This window comes from Accipiter gentilis, chromosome 3 (genome assembly GCF_929443795.1).
Source record: "Accipiter gentilis chromosome 3, bAccGen1.1, whole genome shotgun sequence".
NCBI lineage: Eukaryota > Metazoa > Chordata > Aves > Accipitriformes > Accipitridae > Astur > Astur gentilis.
The window spans coordinates 17,517,760-17,536,236 of record NC_064882.1 but is presented as its reverse complement, the minus strand read 5'-3'; the positions used below and the strand labels follow the sequence as shown (position 1 = coordinate 17,536,236).

The 18,477-nt window shown below is 38.8% G+C and overlaps 1 protein-coding gene across 2 annotated transcripts in view; it reads left to right on the top strand.

The window, feature by feature from the left end:
- The first annotated feature begins 804 nt into the window (after window positions 1-804).
- CEP135 (centrosomal protein 135) overlaps window positions 805-18,477 on the top strand; it is a 41,474-nt gene continuing 23,801 nt past the window's right edge. For both annotated transcript variants that reach the window (XM_049793519.1, XM_049793509.1), the window contains exons 1-10: window positions 805-1,184; window positions 6,285-6,449; window positions 7,646-7,836; window positions 8,343-8,510; window positions 9,930-10,071; window positions 12,949-13,033; window positions 14,021-14,149; window positions 15,877-16,092; window positions 16,670-16,735; window positions 17,730-17,880. In XM_049793519.1, the coding sequence (XP_049649476.1) occupies window positions 6,337-6,449; window positions 7,646-7,836; window positions 8,343-8,510; window positions 9,930-10,071; window positions 12,949-13,033; window positions 14,021-14,149; window positions 15,877-16,092; window positions 16,670-16,735; window positions 17,730-17,880 (1,261 nt within the window). In that variant the 5' untranslated portion in view covers window positions 805-1,184; window positions 6,285-6,336. The remainder of the gene's footprint in view (window positions 1,185-6,284; window positions 6,450-7,645; window positions 7,837-8,342; window positions 8,511-9,929; window positions 10,072-12,948; window positions 13,034-14,020; window positions 14,150-15,876; window positions 16,093-16,669; window positions 16,736-17,729; window positions 17,881-18,477) is intronic.

The window sequence follows — 18,477 nt, the reverse complement described above, 5'->3', positions numbered from 1 at the left end:
CTGCTGGATGGCAACTCGGCAACATTGAGGCACCTGGATTTGGGTGAGCATACAACCACTTGCATCTTGTGGCTCGCTAAATCCTAGTTGCCTTGCCTTTACTAATGAAATACTTGATCCAAGTAGCGTATAACCTGCTCACAGTGTCTGCGCACGTGACAAAAGGTAGCCAGAGCACCACCGCGGGGAGGTTAAGGGTTACGCTGAGCAGAAATTCCCTCAAACTGGTTATAGACAGCTTATACGAGAGGGCTGCCTGTCACTTTTACACTGGACGCTGCAATCCCCGACGCAACAGGCAACTCTACCAGAGGCAGCAAACGCGCCTCGGCCCCTCTGGAAAAGGATCACCAGCAGCCGGCACGTCCGTCTCCCCGCTTCGGCCGCAACAGGAGCGAAGCTGTCCTCAACGGGGCCAGCTCCGCCCTCGGCCCGCGGTGCAGTACCAGCACCGGGGCTCGGCTGCGGCCCGCCGCCCTCGGCCCAGCCGCCGCCTCTTTCAGCCTCGGGCCGTTCCTGCGTTCAGCCCTCAGGCGGCCGCCGGCGGACGGGCGCTACGTCAGCCTCCCCCGCCCCTCAGCGCGGGGGCTGCCGGTCGCGCGGGAAGGGGCGGGGCGGCCGCCGCAGGCGGCGGTTGGCTGGGCCGGCCGCGGCCGCGGGCGCGTGGCCCGTTGCTGAGGTGACGGGGCGGAAGCGGCCGCCGCTCCGCGCGCCGTTTTCAAACGGCCGGTGCGGCCTAGGTGGCCGTGCGGGGTCTGCGGAGCGGGAGCGCCGGCCCCGGGGAGCGCTGCGGGGGTCCGGCGGGCGGGCAGGGCTCGCGTCCGCCGGGGCGGGGTGCCCTGTAGAGGAAGGAGGAGGGTGCTGCCGGCGGGACCGGGGCCCCTCGCAGGCGGGCGGACGCTCTCGGCGGCTAGCTTGGGCCCCCGCGGCCCCGGCAGCGGCCGTTGCAGCAGCCCTGAGGACAGCGTGGGGCTGGGCCGCTTCCGTCCCTTCTGCCCCTGGGGAGCGCAGATTAGCCTGGGCGGCCCGCCCCAGCCTCTGGCCTACACGTCGGTCTCTCGTTGTCTCGGGGCTCTCTGCAGAGAGCCTCCCCTTCCCCGCCGGAGCTGCGTCTCTGCCGAAGCCTCGCTGAAACATCTCGGCTACTCCTTAGCGGCTCGCCCTGCGAGAATTTGCTTTTAACGGTATGTCTGGTAAGACCGGCCCGGAGGGAGGGTGGAAAGAGTAAAAATAAACCTGTTTAAAAAGGGACTGACTGCCCCTCTGCGGGTGTAGGTTGGAGTTGCTGAAAGGTCCGTAAAGCTTCCGGTTGGGGCAGACAGGTCACAAGCCGGCTCATAATTGATAGGGTTTTCTTAAAGGTTGTGGTGGCTCTTTGAAGAAGGAATCTGTTTTTCTAGAGCAAGAGTTGTCTTTCTATTGGTAACGTGGCGACACTTCATAGCAAACTTGGTGCATGAATATCTAGTCGGAAGTGAAATCCCAGTAATTCAACTTGGGAAGGGATTTGCCAAAACAAGCGCACGCTACTGCAGTGTATCTTGAAAGTGATGTTGCAGTAACAGCATTTCACAACGCAGCCTTTGGTGCCCATGGACTGTATAGAGGCACGTATTAGAGCGTTGCTATAGTCAAATGGTTGGTCTGCTACATGCCTTTTCACCTGGGTGAAAACAAAACTAGCTCTTTGTAGCAGAACGAGCTATGTGACCAGTAATTACAGGACAGGAACAGATGTTTTGTAAACATATTTCACATGCATCAAAAAAAAAAAAAGCCTTTAGCGTATCAGTTCTGGTGAATGAAAAATGCATTTTGGTATTTCCCAGAATTGAGACTGGAAACTCCAGTTCATAATTGTCTGTGGTGTTAGACTCAGTAAAAAACTGATTTCATAGCATATAAATTTGTCTGTGCTAGTTTCTTTGTGTTCTATTGTCAGCTGTGTAGTCTTCTCTTTCTTCCACATGGCTCAATGACTGTATTATACCTTCTATGGCCAAGATACACCTTTGCTCTGCTTTTTTATTATTACATTTTCTTATTGATAACACAAGTATCACATCTTGAACAGTTCTTAACTTATACTCGCCATGAATTTTGCTGCATTGTTTTCAGACTGAAAGGAGGGCTTCAATGTGTGAAAGCTTTTCTGTTTTGTATTCTGCCTGTAATGGTTAGTCTAATACCTTTTAACATTGCTTCTTTCGCACAATTTTATGCAAATTGATTTTATACTCATAGCCTAAAGGAACTGGATTTGAAGTTTCATTATTGTCCATCTTTCATGTCAATGTTCAATTTCATTCATTGGTGACTTAGAACAATAGGGAACAGTTCATACCTGCTAAACATGTCCATTTCATAAACACCTCTGTCTTCAAAAGACTGCTCACAACCATCCAGGCATGTCACAAAATGAAGCACATGAGAGTTGTCATCTTTAGCAGCCTTCGTGAACAAAGGAGGAACAGAAAAGGAGATTATTAACATCTCTTCTGTGAGTAACTGAAAGACGCACTCATTTAGACATCTTGATAAATGCTCTGGAAATTTAAAGTACCACTTGATTTTTCCCTTTTTGTTTGTTTATCTGATTTTCTGTTTTTCATCTAAAATGGAAATTATATTTTCTTCCTAGTGGCGCTAAATTGCATAAAATATTTAGATAATGAACGATGTCAACTATTTTTGCAGCTAACGTAGCCTATCTTATGGGAAATATCGAAGTTAAGAGTGCTTTCCAGTACTTTGCAAATTTACAGACAAATCTACTAAGTTCAACATACCTTTCACCATGACTCAGTCATGATTCACAAGGCTATTAAGTTTCCTTAAAGAAAAGGATATTCGGGATTGAGTTGACTGGCTAAGAATGATGAAGAAAACTTGGATTTCCAAAAAGCTTTTAAGAAGGTTCTTTAGCTAAGTTTTTAAGAAAGCAGATATCTTTCAGAAATGGAGAAAAGATCATCTAATAGTTCACTAAGTGGTTAAAAGAAAGGCTGGAAAGTACTACCTTACGGTGAATGTGCAGAGGATTTTCTGCTGTTTAACACTGATTGGTGTTCTGAAAGGATGGGTTAAACAGCAATGGGCAAAATTTGCTCATTATATGGATGTCTTAAGAGCAGTCCAAGGGTTGTGGAAGAGTATTGCTGGACTGAGTAATGAAGTGGGAATTAAGGAACAGTGTCAATAAAGGCAAAGTAATACACATCATGGGCTCTGAAGTGGCAGTTACTGCTCAGAAAAAGAAATGTTAGTGTCACTAAGAAACCATCTAGCTGATGCTTTAGAGCAATCAAAGGCAAATGATAAGTTAGGAATCATTATGAATAGTGACAACTACAACAAAGAATATTTATGGCTGCTGTATGGCTGCTCAGAGTGATCTCAATCTCAGAAAGAGCATGGAAAAGGGACAAGCGGGAGAAGCTACTAGAAAATTTTGGAAAAACAGATTTGTTAAAGGTGCCATCATGAATGACTGAAAGCATGAATAAAGGAACGATTATTTAGTATGGCTTACAATAAAAAGAAAAAAGGGGGGTGGGATGGACATGCATACCCCCATGAATTTATGGTATGCTTTTCCAGACATACAGTTAAAATCGCAAATTCATTGCCACAGGCTATTTCAATATAAAAGTGCAAAAGATTCAAGAAAACAATTAGACATGTCTAAGAAAGGTCTATCAGGTACTATTATAATGATTTAAGTTCAACTTTAGGCCCATCAAGTCCCTGCACTGTAGGCTTATAGAAAGAGAAGGTATGTAGGAGTAAGATTGGCTCATATTTTTTGTTTTTATATACTCTTGCTGTGACAACTGCCAGAGGCACATTGGGTCAGACTGCTCTTGGATTCAACTGCACATATTCATTTTATATTTCCAGAAAACCAAATTTTCCTGATGGAGAAGTTTCTAGATACTTTTTGATGTCATGGTAAGACTAGTGATGGACTTTAAGTTTAGGATATGAGATTTATGCTATGTTTGGCCGTAATAACAGAGGTCTGGAATTACTGACACATAATTTCCTTCCAACAAAGAGTGTATGACGATTATTGTCTTTGAAGACTTTGATATCTATGTTAAGCTCTCTGAAATAACGACCCCCAATTCTTCTTACTTTCATTCCTGGACATCTTTTGGACCTATACTGCAGCTGGTCATTTCCTGGACTAATTTTGGATCAGATGTGGCTCTAGGGAATATAAGATAATACCCTTTCTTGTTTGATTCTGATGGCAATAATGTCTTGAATTAAAAATTCCCAGCCTTTAGGAAGGAGAGTGATTCAACCAGAAAGCTGTTGGTACATCTCAATATTAGGGTATGTTTAGGTAACTACACCTCACTTCAACATCCATTGCAGTGATTTAGTAAGATCCTGTATCTACTCCCTAGCCACAGTTACTGGAGTGCCAACATCTGTCCATATATTTTCTCCACAGTTACTGTAGCAAAACTTTATTCCCTTACAAGCTGTGACACGCTTTTGTTCTTGATGTTTCTTCTGTAAAACCTTCTCGATGTGATTAGTAGAAAAATCCTTTCTCTTTCCAAAATATGAGCTAATAAATCAGGTCTGATGAATGATTTTAGACTAATCTTTTTAACTGATCTAGTTCTTGTTAAGGAGAAGATGGGCTCAAGAGTTGTCAGCTTAGTTCTGTATTAGTATAAGATGTATTCCTGAGACTAGATCTAACCACAGTAACGGAATCACTGTTTTCCTGAACTCAACACAGAATCCTCAACATTAATGCAGAAATACCAAGGTTTCCTCACTTCTAGCTTTTATCTTTGGCTGCCAAAGGAGAACAAAGAGCATTTAGCACACAGGAGTACATTGACTTCCACTTAGTACATTAACAGTTACCATTTAGTGGAAGGAAGTGTTCTGCCTTCTCCTTCAACCATCCCAGTACAGTATGTAAGGGATTGTTCTCCATGCCATTGCTTAGTTAATATCTCAATATCCTGAGACTCTTCAAACAAGAATTTTGGCAGTACCTGGAACAGATGCTGTGCTCATAAGACCGGTGATTTTCTCTCATCCATGGAGCAGTACCTGGCAAGCACAATCCTGTTGCTAGAATTATTTGTAGTGTTTTGAGACAATGAGATGAAATCTTAATTTCCAGCCTCAGACATGAGAGAAACTTGCATGTTTTCTCATTTCATTGTTCATAAATAATTTTATTTTCAAATACCTGCAAATATTTATTTACTATCTTTTTAAAATCTGGGGGATTGTGAAACAGCATGGTTTAAATAATACCTATATTCTATCCCCTTTATATGAGATGCAAACAATGCTTCCTCAGATTGATAGTTTGGCTGCTGAGGTCTTTGCAGCCAGTAGGTTAATACTGAAACTTCTGAAGAAAAGTGAGGGAAAATATTTTACAGAAATAACTTTTTCAAAAATATTTCTAACTATTGAAGAGATGTTTTCACATATTGAGGAGCATCAACTTTAGGATTCCTTTTCTTTTCTCATTCTATCTCTAAATCCATAAGGACATAATGATGTAAAAATTCTTCCGCCCTCAAATGTACATGGCAAAACCAAAATTCTCACCTGGAGTCAGACACAGTGGTGCTGATCCAGCCCACTTTAGATCAGGTTAGTAATAAAAAGATAACTAATCGGTCAAAAGAAAAAAAACCCCTCTGATCCTTGAACTGTATTTTCCAGAAAACGATGCAGGTAGGACTACAGTACACCACTGGGGTTTTTTCATTCCTGTTTTCCCTCATAGAAAAGAAATGTTCAAAGTTAATCTGTCTTTAAAATTTTACACACTTAATGCAATTTTACAAATGGTTGGTGAAAGTTAAGTACTGCCTTGTAAACTTTGAAAGTAAGATTTATATATGAAAGAAAAAAGTTTATGGGGTTTTTGAGAATAATCTGTCAATTTGCATTGCGGAAGATAGCATGATTCGAAAAAATCAGAATCTACTTCTCAGTCTTCCCACAGAACGATCTTTTCAGAGTTCAGTTCTTACATACTAGAAAGAAAAATCATCTATGTTCATACTCTAAGATGTTAGGAAAGAAAACTAATTGCCAAGGGAAATATTTTTTTTTTTTTAAGAAATATGTAAATCTGTTTAAAACTTTTTAGTTGCTCTCGGATTCTCTTTTGGCTTATTTAAGGACATGCTTATGCACTGTATTTCCTACACAAAAAATGTTTTTTCCATTACTTTTTTCTGTATTATTCCTTCTTTAAAGGACAAATGCTGTAACAGAATCTTTTGCAGGTGTCCTATTTTTCTTGACTGTGACAAAAGCTGCTTTGGAGGTGTGTTTACAATGACTACAACTGCAGAGCGAAGGTTCATAAATCTCAGGAAACGTCTAGATCAGCTGGGCTATCGACAACCGTTGGGAGTGGAGACTTTACCTTTGGTGGAAAAGCTTTTTAGGTATACAAAAGGAGATTCATTAATAACATAGTAATCACATAGTAGGTATATTGTTTGATTTCTGACATCTAAGGGAGAATGCTTAGTCTGGAGATTATTTTCAAGCAATGTTACTTCAGAGCTAACATTCAATTCCTGTGTATGATGAAGTCAAATGTGTTTGCTTAAGTGATGAGAATATCTTAAGATTTCATTTAATTCAGTAGAATTATTTCTAAGGATCTATGGTCTAGGAAAATTCAATTTCTTTCTCATAAGAGATCCAAGAATAGTCACTATTGATATGTGCTTAAAGGACACACTCTTATAACTGGTTGTATGAAAAGTAATCCCTGTTGTCTGTATCATGACTTAAAATAAAACATTCACAGCTCCATTTTTTATGATCTCATTTGGAGAAGTTTAAATTTGCTATCTCTGCAGTTGTTACAGGACACATAACAGAAGAAGAATATTTTTTCAGGTGGCCCTCTTAATATATCTGCCATTTCATGGCTTTGATGCAAACATAGTAATTTCCATAGTAATCCAGTTATATTTGGCTAAACATGCCAAATGTAGGTAGGTATTCTGATTCTGTTGCTCTCTATCATGTAATACATATGGAAGAACCATAGGTAGGCAGATGTGGAGTAACCTGCCATCAACATTAAGTCTCACTCTGGTGTCTAATCTCTCAATCTAACTCTGGTGTTTAATCTCTTAATCACTGACTTTGATATTATTTTCACAAAAATATTTATAGCTACTTACCACTGATCTCTTTTATGGAGCTTCTGATCTCCATATAAATACTAGTAACCTTCTGGGTTTTTTAATTCTTCAAGTTTCTTCTGTGATAAGTAGTGCTACAACATGCGTAGTGCTTGGAGGAAAAAATCATCTTGCCAATTTTGAATAGCTCACTTTATGTAGAGAAGAGACTTTATTGACTAATCAGATGTAAACTCCTGATACGCTTTCTAAATATCTTAATTTTTTATATTTGCCCTGTCCTTTCCTACTTTAAGAGATTGATTCCTGTCTTTCAGTTTTTCTTACATGAATGTTTTCTTTGCCTTTCTTTGAACACATTTGTTCTACAGTTAACATGGTCTCAGGGAAAGGGTTTTGTTTCTCAGGTCATAATAAATATCTGCATCTGCAGTGTAAAGGCTGCTAACATTTATAATGTGTCTGGTGCTCCTTTATTCTAGTGACCTAGTTCATACAACTGAGAGCTTGCGCAGTGCAAAGTTATCTGCTGGAAAAACTGAAAAAGAATGCAGCAATTATGATGCTATTTTGGAACCTTATAAAACAGAGAATGCTAAACTTACCAGGGAAAATAATGAACTACATTTAGAAATATTAAAACTGAAAGAGCAATCTGATCGTCATGTTAAAGGTAATATAAAAATTATGATACTTCTTTTTAATCCTTCTGTGCCAAAGAGATAAATTGCAGCTAAATCCTTGATCCACAAATTAATTTATCTGTACTTATAAGTGAGTGTGAGTGGTCATTGACTTCGGTGCCTTTAATGAATTAAGGCTTATGCACAGACATTTCTTTTGTAGTTAAAAAGCTTCTGAGGTCCTACAAATCATTGTTTTAATCAAACATGAAAATGTTAGAACTTTTTAACATATATTTTCATACCTTGAAATGCTACTTTTTAACTTAAAATTGAATACTGCTGTTAAATATGCCTTTATTCTACAAAGGGTTTATCTGTATAACATTTATAAATATATATGTTTGTGTGTATATATATATACAGATATGTATGTGTATTTGAAAATTTCATGTTATGGAAAAATAATATAGGATTCTCTTTATGCCTATTCTGGTGCTACTAGGAAAAATAATAATGAATAAGAAAGTAACATTGCTTTTTCTCTCCCTTGAAGATTTGAAAGCCTCCTTAAGGAGGGTTGAACATGAAACTGCTGACTTGAAATTTCTGAATAACCAATACATACATAAAATTAAAATGCTGGAAAAAGAGAACAGAGCCAAGACTGAAAAAATTCAGCAGCTTCAGGAGAAGAATCTGCAAGCAGTGGTGCAAACACCTGGTGAGTGTAAATAATCACAGATATTTTAACTTTTCTCTGGACTTTTTTTTGGCTACTCAGAACATAATTTTTTTTTTTTTTTTTCCTTCTAGGAAGAGAAGTTACTACAGTAAAGTAACTATCCAATAGAATAACATTATCTTTTGAAAGTATTGTCTCTGTATTCAGTCTTTTTCTCTGTATGGAAGAAGTTTCATTAGCACATCTCTTGTGTTATAGACAAATTGGAATACAAAATTAGACGCAATGGAAGACAATTTAAGTTAAAATGTGACTAGAAAGCACTGTTAATCAACAGCTATTTTTATTTTTTAATGCTGCACCTAATTTAGTCAGAGGCAGGTTGTTTGACACTTGAATCTTTTGACAGCTAATTGATGAAGTGTAAGTGACTAATTCAGGTTTCTTAACCAAGATCTAAAAGCAGCAAGATGCAAAATATGTCTACAAACAAATATTCCAACCCTCTGAAAGCTTACAGTTTTTAAAGAGTCTTTTGATAACTTAAAATGTTCTGGATGTTACTTTCAGGTGAATTTCTTTCTCTAGGGCTTCCTTTTTCTTTATATTTTTCAGGCTAAAGGGAAATAGTAAGAAGTATTTTGTGAAATTCTGAAACTGTCTTTTCTTTCCAAGTCATTGAATTTCCTATGTATTTTTGGCATTTGAGGGAAATTAATAAGTAGTTAGGTGAAATTAAAATTCCTCTCTATTTTTCCACACCTTTCTGCATTTCATGTCCTTCACTTCAAAGATGCCATGTTACACTTTGGTCTGTCTTTCTGCATACTTGCCCCTTGGTCATCAGTCTTCTGAGATTTTTCTATACCATGTCATCAAATATTTTATGTTCTTATTTAATCGTGTGATGAAGAGTAATTGTTCTCTCTGGAAATAATGCTATGTTTTGCTTTGGTTTTAGTATAATGTTACCATGCAAGCAAATAACTTACTCTGTTTGATATGCTTATGATAGTCATTCACTGAAATGACAATAGGATATAAAGAAAAAAACATTACTAAACAATGCAGGGGTTCAGTCATAAAATAGTTCATGAATGTGAAAAAAAAAGTCTTTTGTGTTATTTTAATTTAGCTTTTTTAGTAAGGTAAATCACTAACAGATTCAACAAATTTGAACTGTAGAATATTTAGGGTCTTAAGCACTGGAGAAAATTACTTATACTGAACTTGCATGTTTCCTTATTACAAAACTGAACTTTGACAAAGCTAATACTAACCTGCGAGAATGGTGTTGTCTAGAACGTACAAATTTTATCAACTTATTACAGTAAGATTAAAATGGTGAAATGTGCCACTTCAGCAGCAGTGGAATAATAGGAGATTTCATTTTGTATTAAAGACGACAACTGCCTTGCTTTAACTCCAACTAATAGGCCTTTGGGTTTGGGCTTTTAGGTGGCAGGAAAAGAAGCATTCCCTTCAGGCGTCAACGCATGCAGATAGACCAGCCTGTCCCTCCATCGGGTGTAAGTGCCTATCCAGTTCCTCAGCCAGAGGACCCTTATATCGCAGACCTTCTTCAGGTGGCTGATAATCGGTAATCTAAAGAACTTTAAACTTTGAAGTACAGGTGTTAAATATTTGCAGTGATTTTTCCAGTCCCTGCCCTCCTCCTGCCTTTCAAATTTGCCTCAGATAAAATGGTATTTCATGATGTTTTAAGAGCACTGTAGTTCTTAAATAGGATTTTGCTTAGTGATTGACAGTGCTGCCTGCGACAAAGTTTAAATGGATATTTAATAAGCTGCGTATTTCCTTAAAAGATTTAAGATTTCTATAGTGGTTTTACTGTTATCCCTAATTTTAGATTCGGTATTCTGGAAAAAAGCCAGGTATAGTGTTTTGCATAGGAGTAAACTGATTTTTCTTATTTTGGAAAACTAAAATAGTCTTGATTTTTGTTTGGTTGGTTTTTTGTTTGTTTAAATACCATTTTTGGCTTGGGAACCTGTATTATGAAAGATTCAAGTCAATTCTCTTTCTTATTTAGAATATATTTGTAGAGAGTTTACATGGCAAGGTGTTAGCAGTGGGGGGACTGCAGGAGTGGCTTTTCTCTGAGAAAAGACCAGCAGCTAACCTGTGCTGGACACAGCCAGTTCCACCTGGCTTCAAAATGGACCCACCATAGGTCACAGTTGAGGCCATCAGCCAAGCTGGTGGGTCCCCTGTGAAAACGTATTTAAGAAAGGGTGAAAAACAATGCTGCGCAGCAGCAGTGAGAGGGAGGAGTAGGAAAAATATGAGAGAAACAACCCTGGGGACACCAAGGTCAGTGAAGGAGGAGAGGGAGGAGGTGCTTCCAGGCACCGGAGCAGAGATTCCCTCGCAGCCCATGGAGGAGACCATGGTGATGCAGGTTGTCCATGCGGCCTGTGGAGAGCACCACATCAGATGAGATATCTACCTGCAGCCCATGGAGGACTGTGTCAGAGCAGATATCCACACTGCAGCCCATGGAGGACCCCATGCTGGAGCAAGTGGATGTGATGGGTTGACCCTGGCTGAACACCAGGTGCCCACTAAAGCCGTTCTATCACTCCCCCATCCTCAGCTGGACGGGGGAGAGAAAAATATAACAAAAAAGCTTGCGGGTCGAGATAAGGACAGGAGAGATCATTCACTAATTACCATCATGGGCAAAACAGACTCAATTTGGGAAAATTAACTCAATTTATTACAAATCAACCAGAGCAAGGTAATAAGAAATAAAACGAAATCTCAGAACACCTTCCCACCACCCCTTCCTTCTTCCTGGGTACAACTTCACTCCCGGATTTCCCCACCAAGCCCCCCGAGCGGCACAGGGGGACAGGGATGGGGTTTATGGTCATCACACGTTATTTTCTGCCGCTTCACCTCCTCAGGGCAAGGGCTCATCACACTCTTCCCCTGCTCCAGTGTGGGGTCCCACCCACAGGAGACAGTCCTCCACGAACTCCTCCAACATGGGCCATTCCCACGGGCTGCAGTTCTTCACGAACTGCTCCAGCATGGGTCCTTTCCACGGTGTGCAGTCCTTCAGGAGCACACTGCTCCAGCGTGGGTCCCCCACAGGGTCACAAGTCCTGCCAGAAAACCTGCTCCGTGGGCTCCTCTCTCCACAGATCCACAGGTCCTGCCAGGAACCTGCTCCAGCGCAGGGTTCCCATGGGGTCACAGCCTCCTTCAGGCACCCACCTGCTCCAGCATGGGGTCCTCCACAGGCTGGAGGTGGATATCTGCTCCACCCTGGACCTCCCTGGGCTGCAGGGGGACAGCCTGCCTCACCAGGGTCTTCACCACAGGCTGCAGGGGAATCTTCGCTCTGGCGCCTGGAGCATCTCCTCCCCCTCCTTTTTCACTGACCTTGGTGTCCGCAGGCTTGTTTCTCTTACATGTTCTCACTCCTCACTCCGGTGGCTGTTTCTCCCTGTCCCAACTTTTTTTTTTCCTTAAAAATGTTATCACAGAGGCGTTAATTGCCTCAGCCTTGGCCGGCGGCGGGTCTGTCTTAGAGCCGGCTGGTATGGGCTCTCTCTCTCTCGAACACAGGGGAAGCTTCCAGCAGCTTCTTACAGAAGCCACCCCTGTAACCCCCCCTGCTACCAAAACCTTGCCACACAAAGCCAATACAGTGGATATGCCCTGAAGGAAGCTGCAGCCCATGGACCTGGCTCCTGGCTGGAACTGCAGCTTGTGGAGAGGAGCCCATGTAGGAGTAGGTTTCCTGGCAGGAGCTGTGGCCCATGAGGGACCCACACTGGAGCAGTCTGCTCCTGAAGGACTGTACCATGAGGAGATGACGCATGCTGGAGCAGTTCACGGAGGACTGTATCCCGTGGGAGGGACTCCATGCTGGAACAGGGGAACAAGGTGAGGAGGAAGGAGCAGCAAAGCTGAAGTGTTACAAAGTGTTATGAACTGACTGCAGCTCCCCTTCCCCACCCCTGCTGCACTACTTGGGGTAGAGGGGAGGTATAAGAGTTGCAAATGAAGCAGTGAAATTGAGCTTGGAAAAAAAGCAGAGGTGTTTTTAGTTTGACTTTGTTTCTCACCATTCTACTCTATTTTTAGTTGACAATAAATTAAATTAAGCTTCCCAAAGTCAAGTCATATGTTGCTTGTGACAGTAATTGGTAAATGTCTCCCTGTCTTTATCTTGACTCATGAGCTTTTTCATCTTATTTTCTCCCCCATCCTGTTGAGGAGGGGGAGTGAAGAGAGCAGCTGGGTGGGGGTTCTGGCAGCCAGCCAAGGTCAACCTGCTACAATATCTCAAATAATGGCTTCTACATTAATATTTTGTATGAAGACAACTATTTTTTTATGAAATATTTTCATTCAGGAGCAAAGAGAAAATACTAATATTGAATTGTTGTGTACATATGATTTTGCCATGAATCCACATAAACAGGATATTGCTACATTTCAGAATTCATGAACTTCAGTCAGAAGTAACAGAGCTGCAGGAAAAACTGGAGATATCTGAACGTGGAATGAAAAATTATAGCAAACAGGTATGTTTACAGATTTATTTTCTTTTTATTATTATTATTTGGCTGCAGTAGCCATTGCAGTGGCCTTGATTGTAATTTGTGTTTTATTCTCACTGGGAATGCATTGTAGGGCTGGTGAAATAAAATTATTCTGACTTGCCTACATTGACCTATTTCTGTCCTCTGCTTTTGGAGACAGCAGCAATGATAAAATACTTGTCCGGTGCTTTTGCTGATATATTTTCTGAATTAAAATTACATTAAATAAGCTAAATTTGATGATCGTAAGTAGAATATGTGTATGTCTAGGGCTTTTTAGTGCAGAAGCATTAACTGGTCCAAAATAGTAACTTGATCTAGATATCTTAGGATAATTTTTTTCACTGTTTGGACTGGTTGTATTTTTTGAATTTTTCTGAAAGTTAATTTATAAACAACAGATTTTTACAATATTTTAATTAGAGTGGATTGATAAGATATGTATAACCTTTAAGTGAGGGAATTGCATCGATTGTTCGTATGTTGTTATATCTTTCCCTATCTGGGAATGAGTGGACACGGTCCTCTTTTTTTGTTCACATCTTTATTTTCCTATTCCAGTATTCCCTGTCTTTTTCAGTGACTGAAATAGTCGTTGAATTAGCTGATTTAAAAGCTTTTTCCCTAAATTTAAATGCTAGTCTCAGATGGTTAATTTCCAACATTCATTAACTTCACTTTAAATAAAAATTGTTGGTTTCTCTTCAAGAAAATAATCTGGTCGGAATTGTGTCAGGGTTTTTTTTTCCACAAATTCTATTTGACTCATTTATTTTTCTTTCAAAGAAATAACTTTTTTAGGAAAATCCAAAATTTTTAAAAAAAGGATATCAAAGATAAAAATTGCATTGGCAGGTGCATATCTTCTTACTGAATGTTATATAGGTGTTTATTTGAACAAAGGTTCTATTCAATGGTATAGAAGATACCAAAGAACTTTTTTTCCTTTTTTTTTTTTTTTCCTCAAAGGTTGAGCTAAGAGACAAAGAAATAGAGCGCCTAGTGTTAGCATTGGATGGTGGGCGTTCTCATGAGGTTATCTCTCTGGAATCGAGAAGTAAAAGTAATGAGAAGCTTATCGCCCATTTGAATTTGCAGGTAATGAATTTATTACTGTTTAGTCAAAACTAAAAATACTAGCAATATAAATAAACCCACAAAACTTCTAGCTCTAAAAAAATAAATCACTATTGGATATAAAATCAATCAATTTAACTTGCTTTGCTTTTCAGGTGGCAGTATTTCTTGTCTAAGGAAATGTCATTTCTTGTTCTAAAAGTCTATTGGAATGGTTTTGGTAAAGAATTCTATGAACTCACATCTGTACATAGTAATGTTAATCTGAGTATTCAGAAAGTTTCTGTACAATACACTGTTTTCACCAAGTTTGAAAATAGTTATTTTCTTTTATTTATTTTTTCCCTGTACATACAATTTATTTTTTAGGAACTAACAATGATATATGTACTTACAATAAGGAATTGTCCTGCAGATAATCTCATCAGATAGTGTGGAATCTTCCTCACTGAATTCAAATGGTCCCCACCTTTACTCCAACATAGACTCGCAAGGAAAGGATGAGTTTAGGATAAAGGTGTTTACTGTGCGTATTAGCATGCATTCAATATTGGTCTCAGAATGAGGATGTAAAAAAAAACCAAGAACAACCAAACCAAAAAAAAACCCACCAGGACAGGCTGGAATACAGATCAAGTGAAGCCCATCTTGATTTATACTATCAATTCTTTGTTTTTTCCAACTGAGTTATATGTTTTGTATACTGATTGTGCATGATTTACAGTGGCATGAGAGCCACATTGCAGAGTTTTAGCTTAGGTTCAGTGCTGCAAAAATACGGAATGAGCTATGACTTGGAAGGAGTACAGCTGTGCTCAGTGATCCTGAATTAGTAAGTCATGCTCAACATAAATTGATTGTACGGAGAGTGAGACCAGAGCTGCATAAAGCTGGTTTTGGGCCATCAAGACTATTTGCTCAGGCTCAATGCCAATATACCACTTTTCTTTCTTGACAATAAATGGATGGATATCCCTATGTAGTAGTATTCGTGACTATGACAGGGCTCAGACTTTCTTCTGTGTCTACAGTAATGCTTCTTTCTGGAGTTTGAGGAAAGTTGTGTGGAGATGGAAGTGGAGCAACTCTTATCTTGAATCTTTCAAGATGCTTCAGGCTCCCATTTTCCTGGGTAGTGTAACTTACTGTGTATATTTTTTATTTCTACCCTACATCCCTGCCTGCCTTCCCTTTACTCTCAGGGAAAGTATACTGGGAAAAACAATGTCTGTATGAGCAGGATTTCTGAGGATGTTGTGTTTAAGGTGCCGAGATATGTTGGGGGAAAGATAGGTTTTAGGAATCTGATCTGTAAAACTTCACTTTTATGAAGGAGTAACAGTGAGACTAAGCCTAGCAAATATACTACAAAGGTGGAGAGAAGAATGTGTCCTCGTATCTTGTGAAATTTAGGGAAACTCTTGAGTACACTGGGTCTATCAGACTGATGCTCAAGACAGCTTTCTGTACAGATCTCTGCTTTTCAGTACTTTGTTTTTAAAATAAACCTCAGGTTTTGGAGACTAGGTAAAGAACAGTGTAGATATTAATCCCTTCACCTTTGTAAAATCGTATTTTTTTTATGTTGATAAACATTAAGTTCTAAAAATAGAAAATCTTGCCATTTTTAACAGGATGTCCCTTTATTACTATAGATACAGAGGTACTATATTTCAGAAGATGGGGAGGAAATTTTGCTACCTAGTTTAACAATACATATTAATGTTTTAATGAAAAATACCTTTCAGGTTGAGTATCTTCAGCAAACGAACAAAGAACTTGAAAATCGCATTCAAGACCTCTTGGACACTAAACAAAATGTGACTAGTGAGGTAGTGCATTTAAGCAATAAAAATGAAGAACTATGTCAAGAGCTGAATGAAATAGACCACTTGGCACAGCAGTTGGAAAGACATAAGGAAATTGTGCTTGAGACTGCAGATAAGGAAATAGGAGAAGCAAAGGTAATCACTAATGTGTTACAGTGTGAAGGATCTGCTCAGCTCTTAGGTGGCTTTATATCTTTTAATTGCAACAAATGACCTATCAGCTTGTAAAGGAAGATTAAAAAGATATTTTTTACAGTTTACTTTAATATTATACATAATTTCTCATTGAAAGATGATTAATCACAGCAATTTTGTCTCTTTACTGTATTAGGTGAAAAGAGTTTATTTGAGAGGCAACCTGTCTTCCTCCTCCTGTTAGCTTAGTGTGAAATAAAATTCTGAAGTATTTAAAATATTGATAGGTAATAGATATTTGCAACAGTGATGCCTGTGTTTGGAGGAGTTTTTTCTATAAAGAGTCATGCAATGATTTATTTATTTGTTGTCCTCCAAAAGAGCATGGGTGTGTATACCACAAATTTTTTGTGCTTTCAGTTCATAGGAGCTTTGCTACTTGAAATTTGGCAGACTACAAGGAACTAATTATACTTTATTTCTTACAAAATAGTCCGTTTCCTTAATTTTTTTGTAACTAAGGAATTGTAATTTTGAATATGTAACTTCTAACATATAGGTTAATTTTGGTTGATAGAAAGAAATTGAAAGAAAACACAGTGAAATACAGGATCTTGAAGAAACGATAACAAGGCTTAAATCAGTAAGTAAAAATACTTTAGTTTCTTTTTAGTAGCATTTTTATCATACTGTCTTCCACATGGTTCTTTCATTTGTTAAAAAAATTAACAATTTAACAATTAACAAGAACTTTTATAGTACCCAGAACTCTATTGTAATAAATTACTAATTAATAAATGAAAGAGCTAAAGAAGCTACATCATATTGTTGCAAAAGTAAACAGAAAGAAACCTCTGTAGACAGTATGGTTGACTATGTCCTTATTGTATATTTCCTTATTTCTGCTGTCTGAAGTTGTAATTTCCATAACATAACCATTGTTACCACAAATGGGTTATGACAGCCTAGTGGATTTTCTTCCTTTAGAAACTACTTTGTCTCTTAATCAGCATGTGAATAATTATGCAATACCTGGCTCACTCAGAAAGCAAGCATAGTAGCCCAGATGAAAAACATCAGTATTACTAATTCCTTGAAGACTAAACTATTTCCAGCGTATAGCAAGTTTTGTGTTACTTGAGTACAGCGTTTTGTTTTAGTATTTCTAGTGAATACAAAAATCTTTCATTTTCAGGGCACCAGATATAAGACGTGCCAAATAGTATTTGATGAGCTGCAGGATTGGGTTGACTGAGATGCTGTATTGTGATGTACTTTAACACCAGCAGTGTTACTAAATGCCATTAAAAACTATTTCTTGCTTTAGTTATATCTTTTTTCCATGTTTGTATTCCACTATCCTTCTGGTTGGTTTCTTGAATTAAACAAGGGTTAATCTTGCTTGTTTTGTTACTGATTGCAAACAGCGTCAAAAGTAATGCTTACTCTGAGGTAATAAAATGTAGTATAAAAACAATTATAGCCTTTAACAAATGTTGAAGCATGAAACAGGTTAAACAGAAGTAAACAGTGTTGAATATTAAAAGTTAAAATATTAAAAGTTTAACCAAATGTTAAATAATTTTTCATGACTCTATTGGCACTTCTAATTTTTGTAATAATACTTGTTACTTCAGGAGTTGTGCTCATGTCGTAGGGAGAATGAGAGACTGAATGAAGAACTCTTTGGAAAAGCAGATGATAAAAAGAATCTTGAACTGTTGTTAAACCAGCTTGAACAAGAGAAACAGAGGCTGACGGAAAAAACAGAGAACTTGGAAATAAAAGGTAGAGCATGAAATGTAGATTCCTGTAAATTATGTTCCTATAATTTTTGAAATAAAAAACCTTACCTAGTTAAGATACAGTTAAGAATACTAAAAGGCTTGATATATGTAAATTAAAAGAAGACTGTAGGTCTTCAGTCGGAATTGAAGTGAAAACTTTTGTCACGGAAACATGTTTTCATTCTGTACGTGAGAACTGAAAGCTGAGCTTTTACTGTGATCCCACAGGACATCCTAATACTAATGCTATGGCAGTTTCATACAAAATAATTTCTCTTGTCCAAAACTGTTTTTATTCTCTGTCTTTCTGAGGGAGTGAATTCAGACTGTGTTTCTTGAGAGCTTTATCCAATTGGATCTTGAAAACCTCCAGGGGTGGCGATTCCACAATATCTCTAAGCAGCCCATTCCAATGTTTGTTTATTCGTAGGGTAAAATTTTTTTCCCCTGTATTGCTTGTAATTGCCTGTAGCAATTAATCACCATTGTTCCTTGTTTACCTACTGCGTACCTCTGTGAAGAAACTGGCTCCGTGTTCACTATAACCCTCTCTTGGTATTTATTGTCAGTTTTCTCTTGTGTCCCCAGCTCTTCTCCA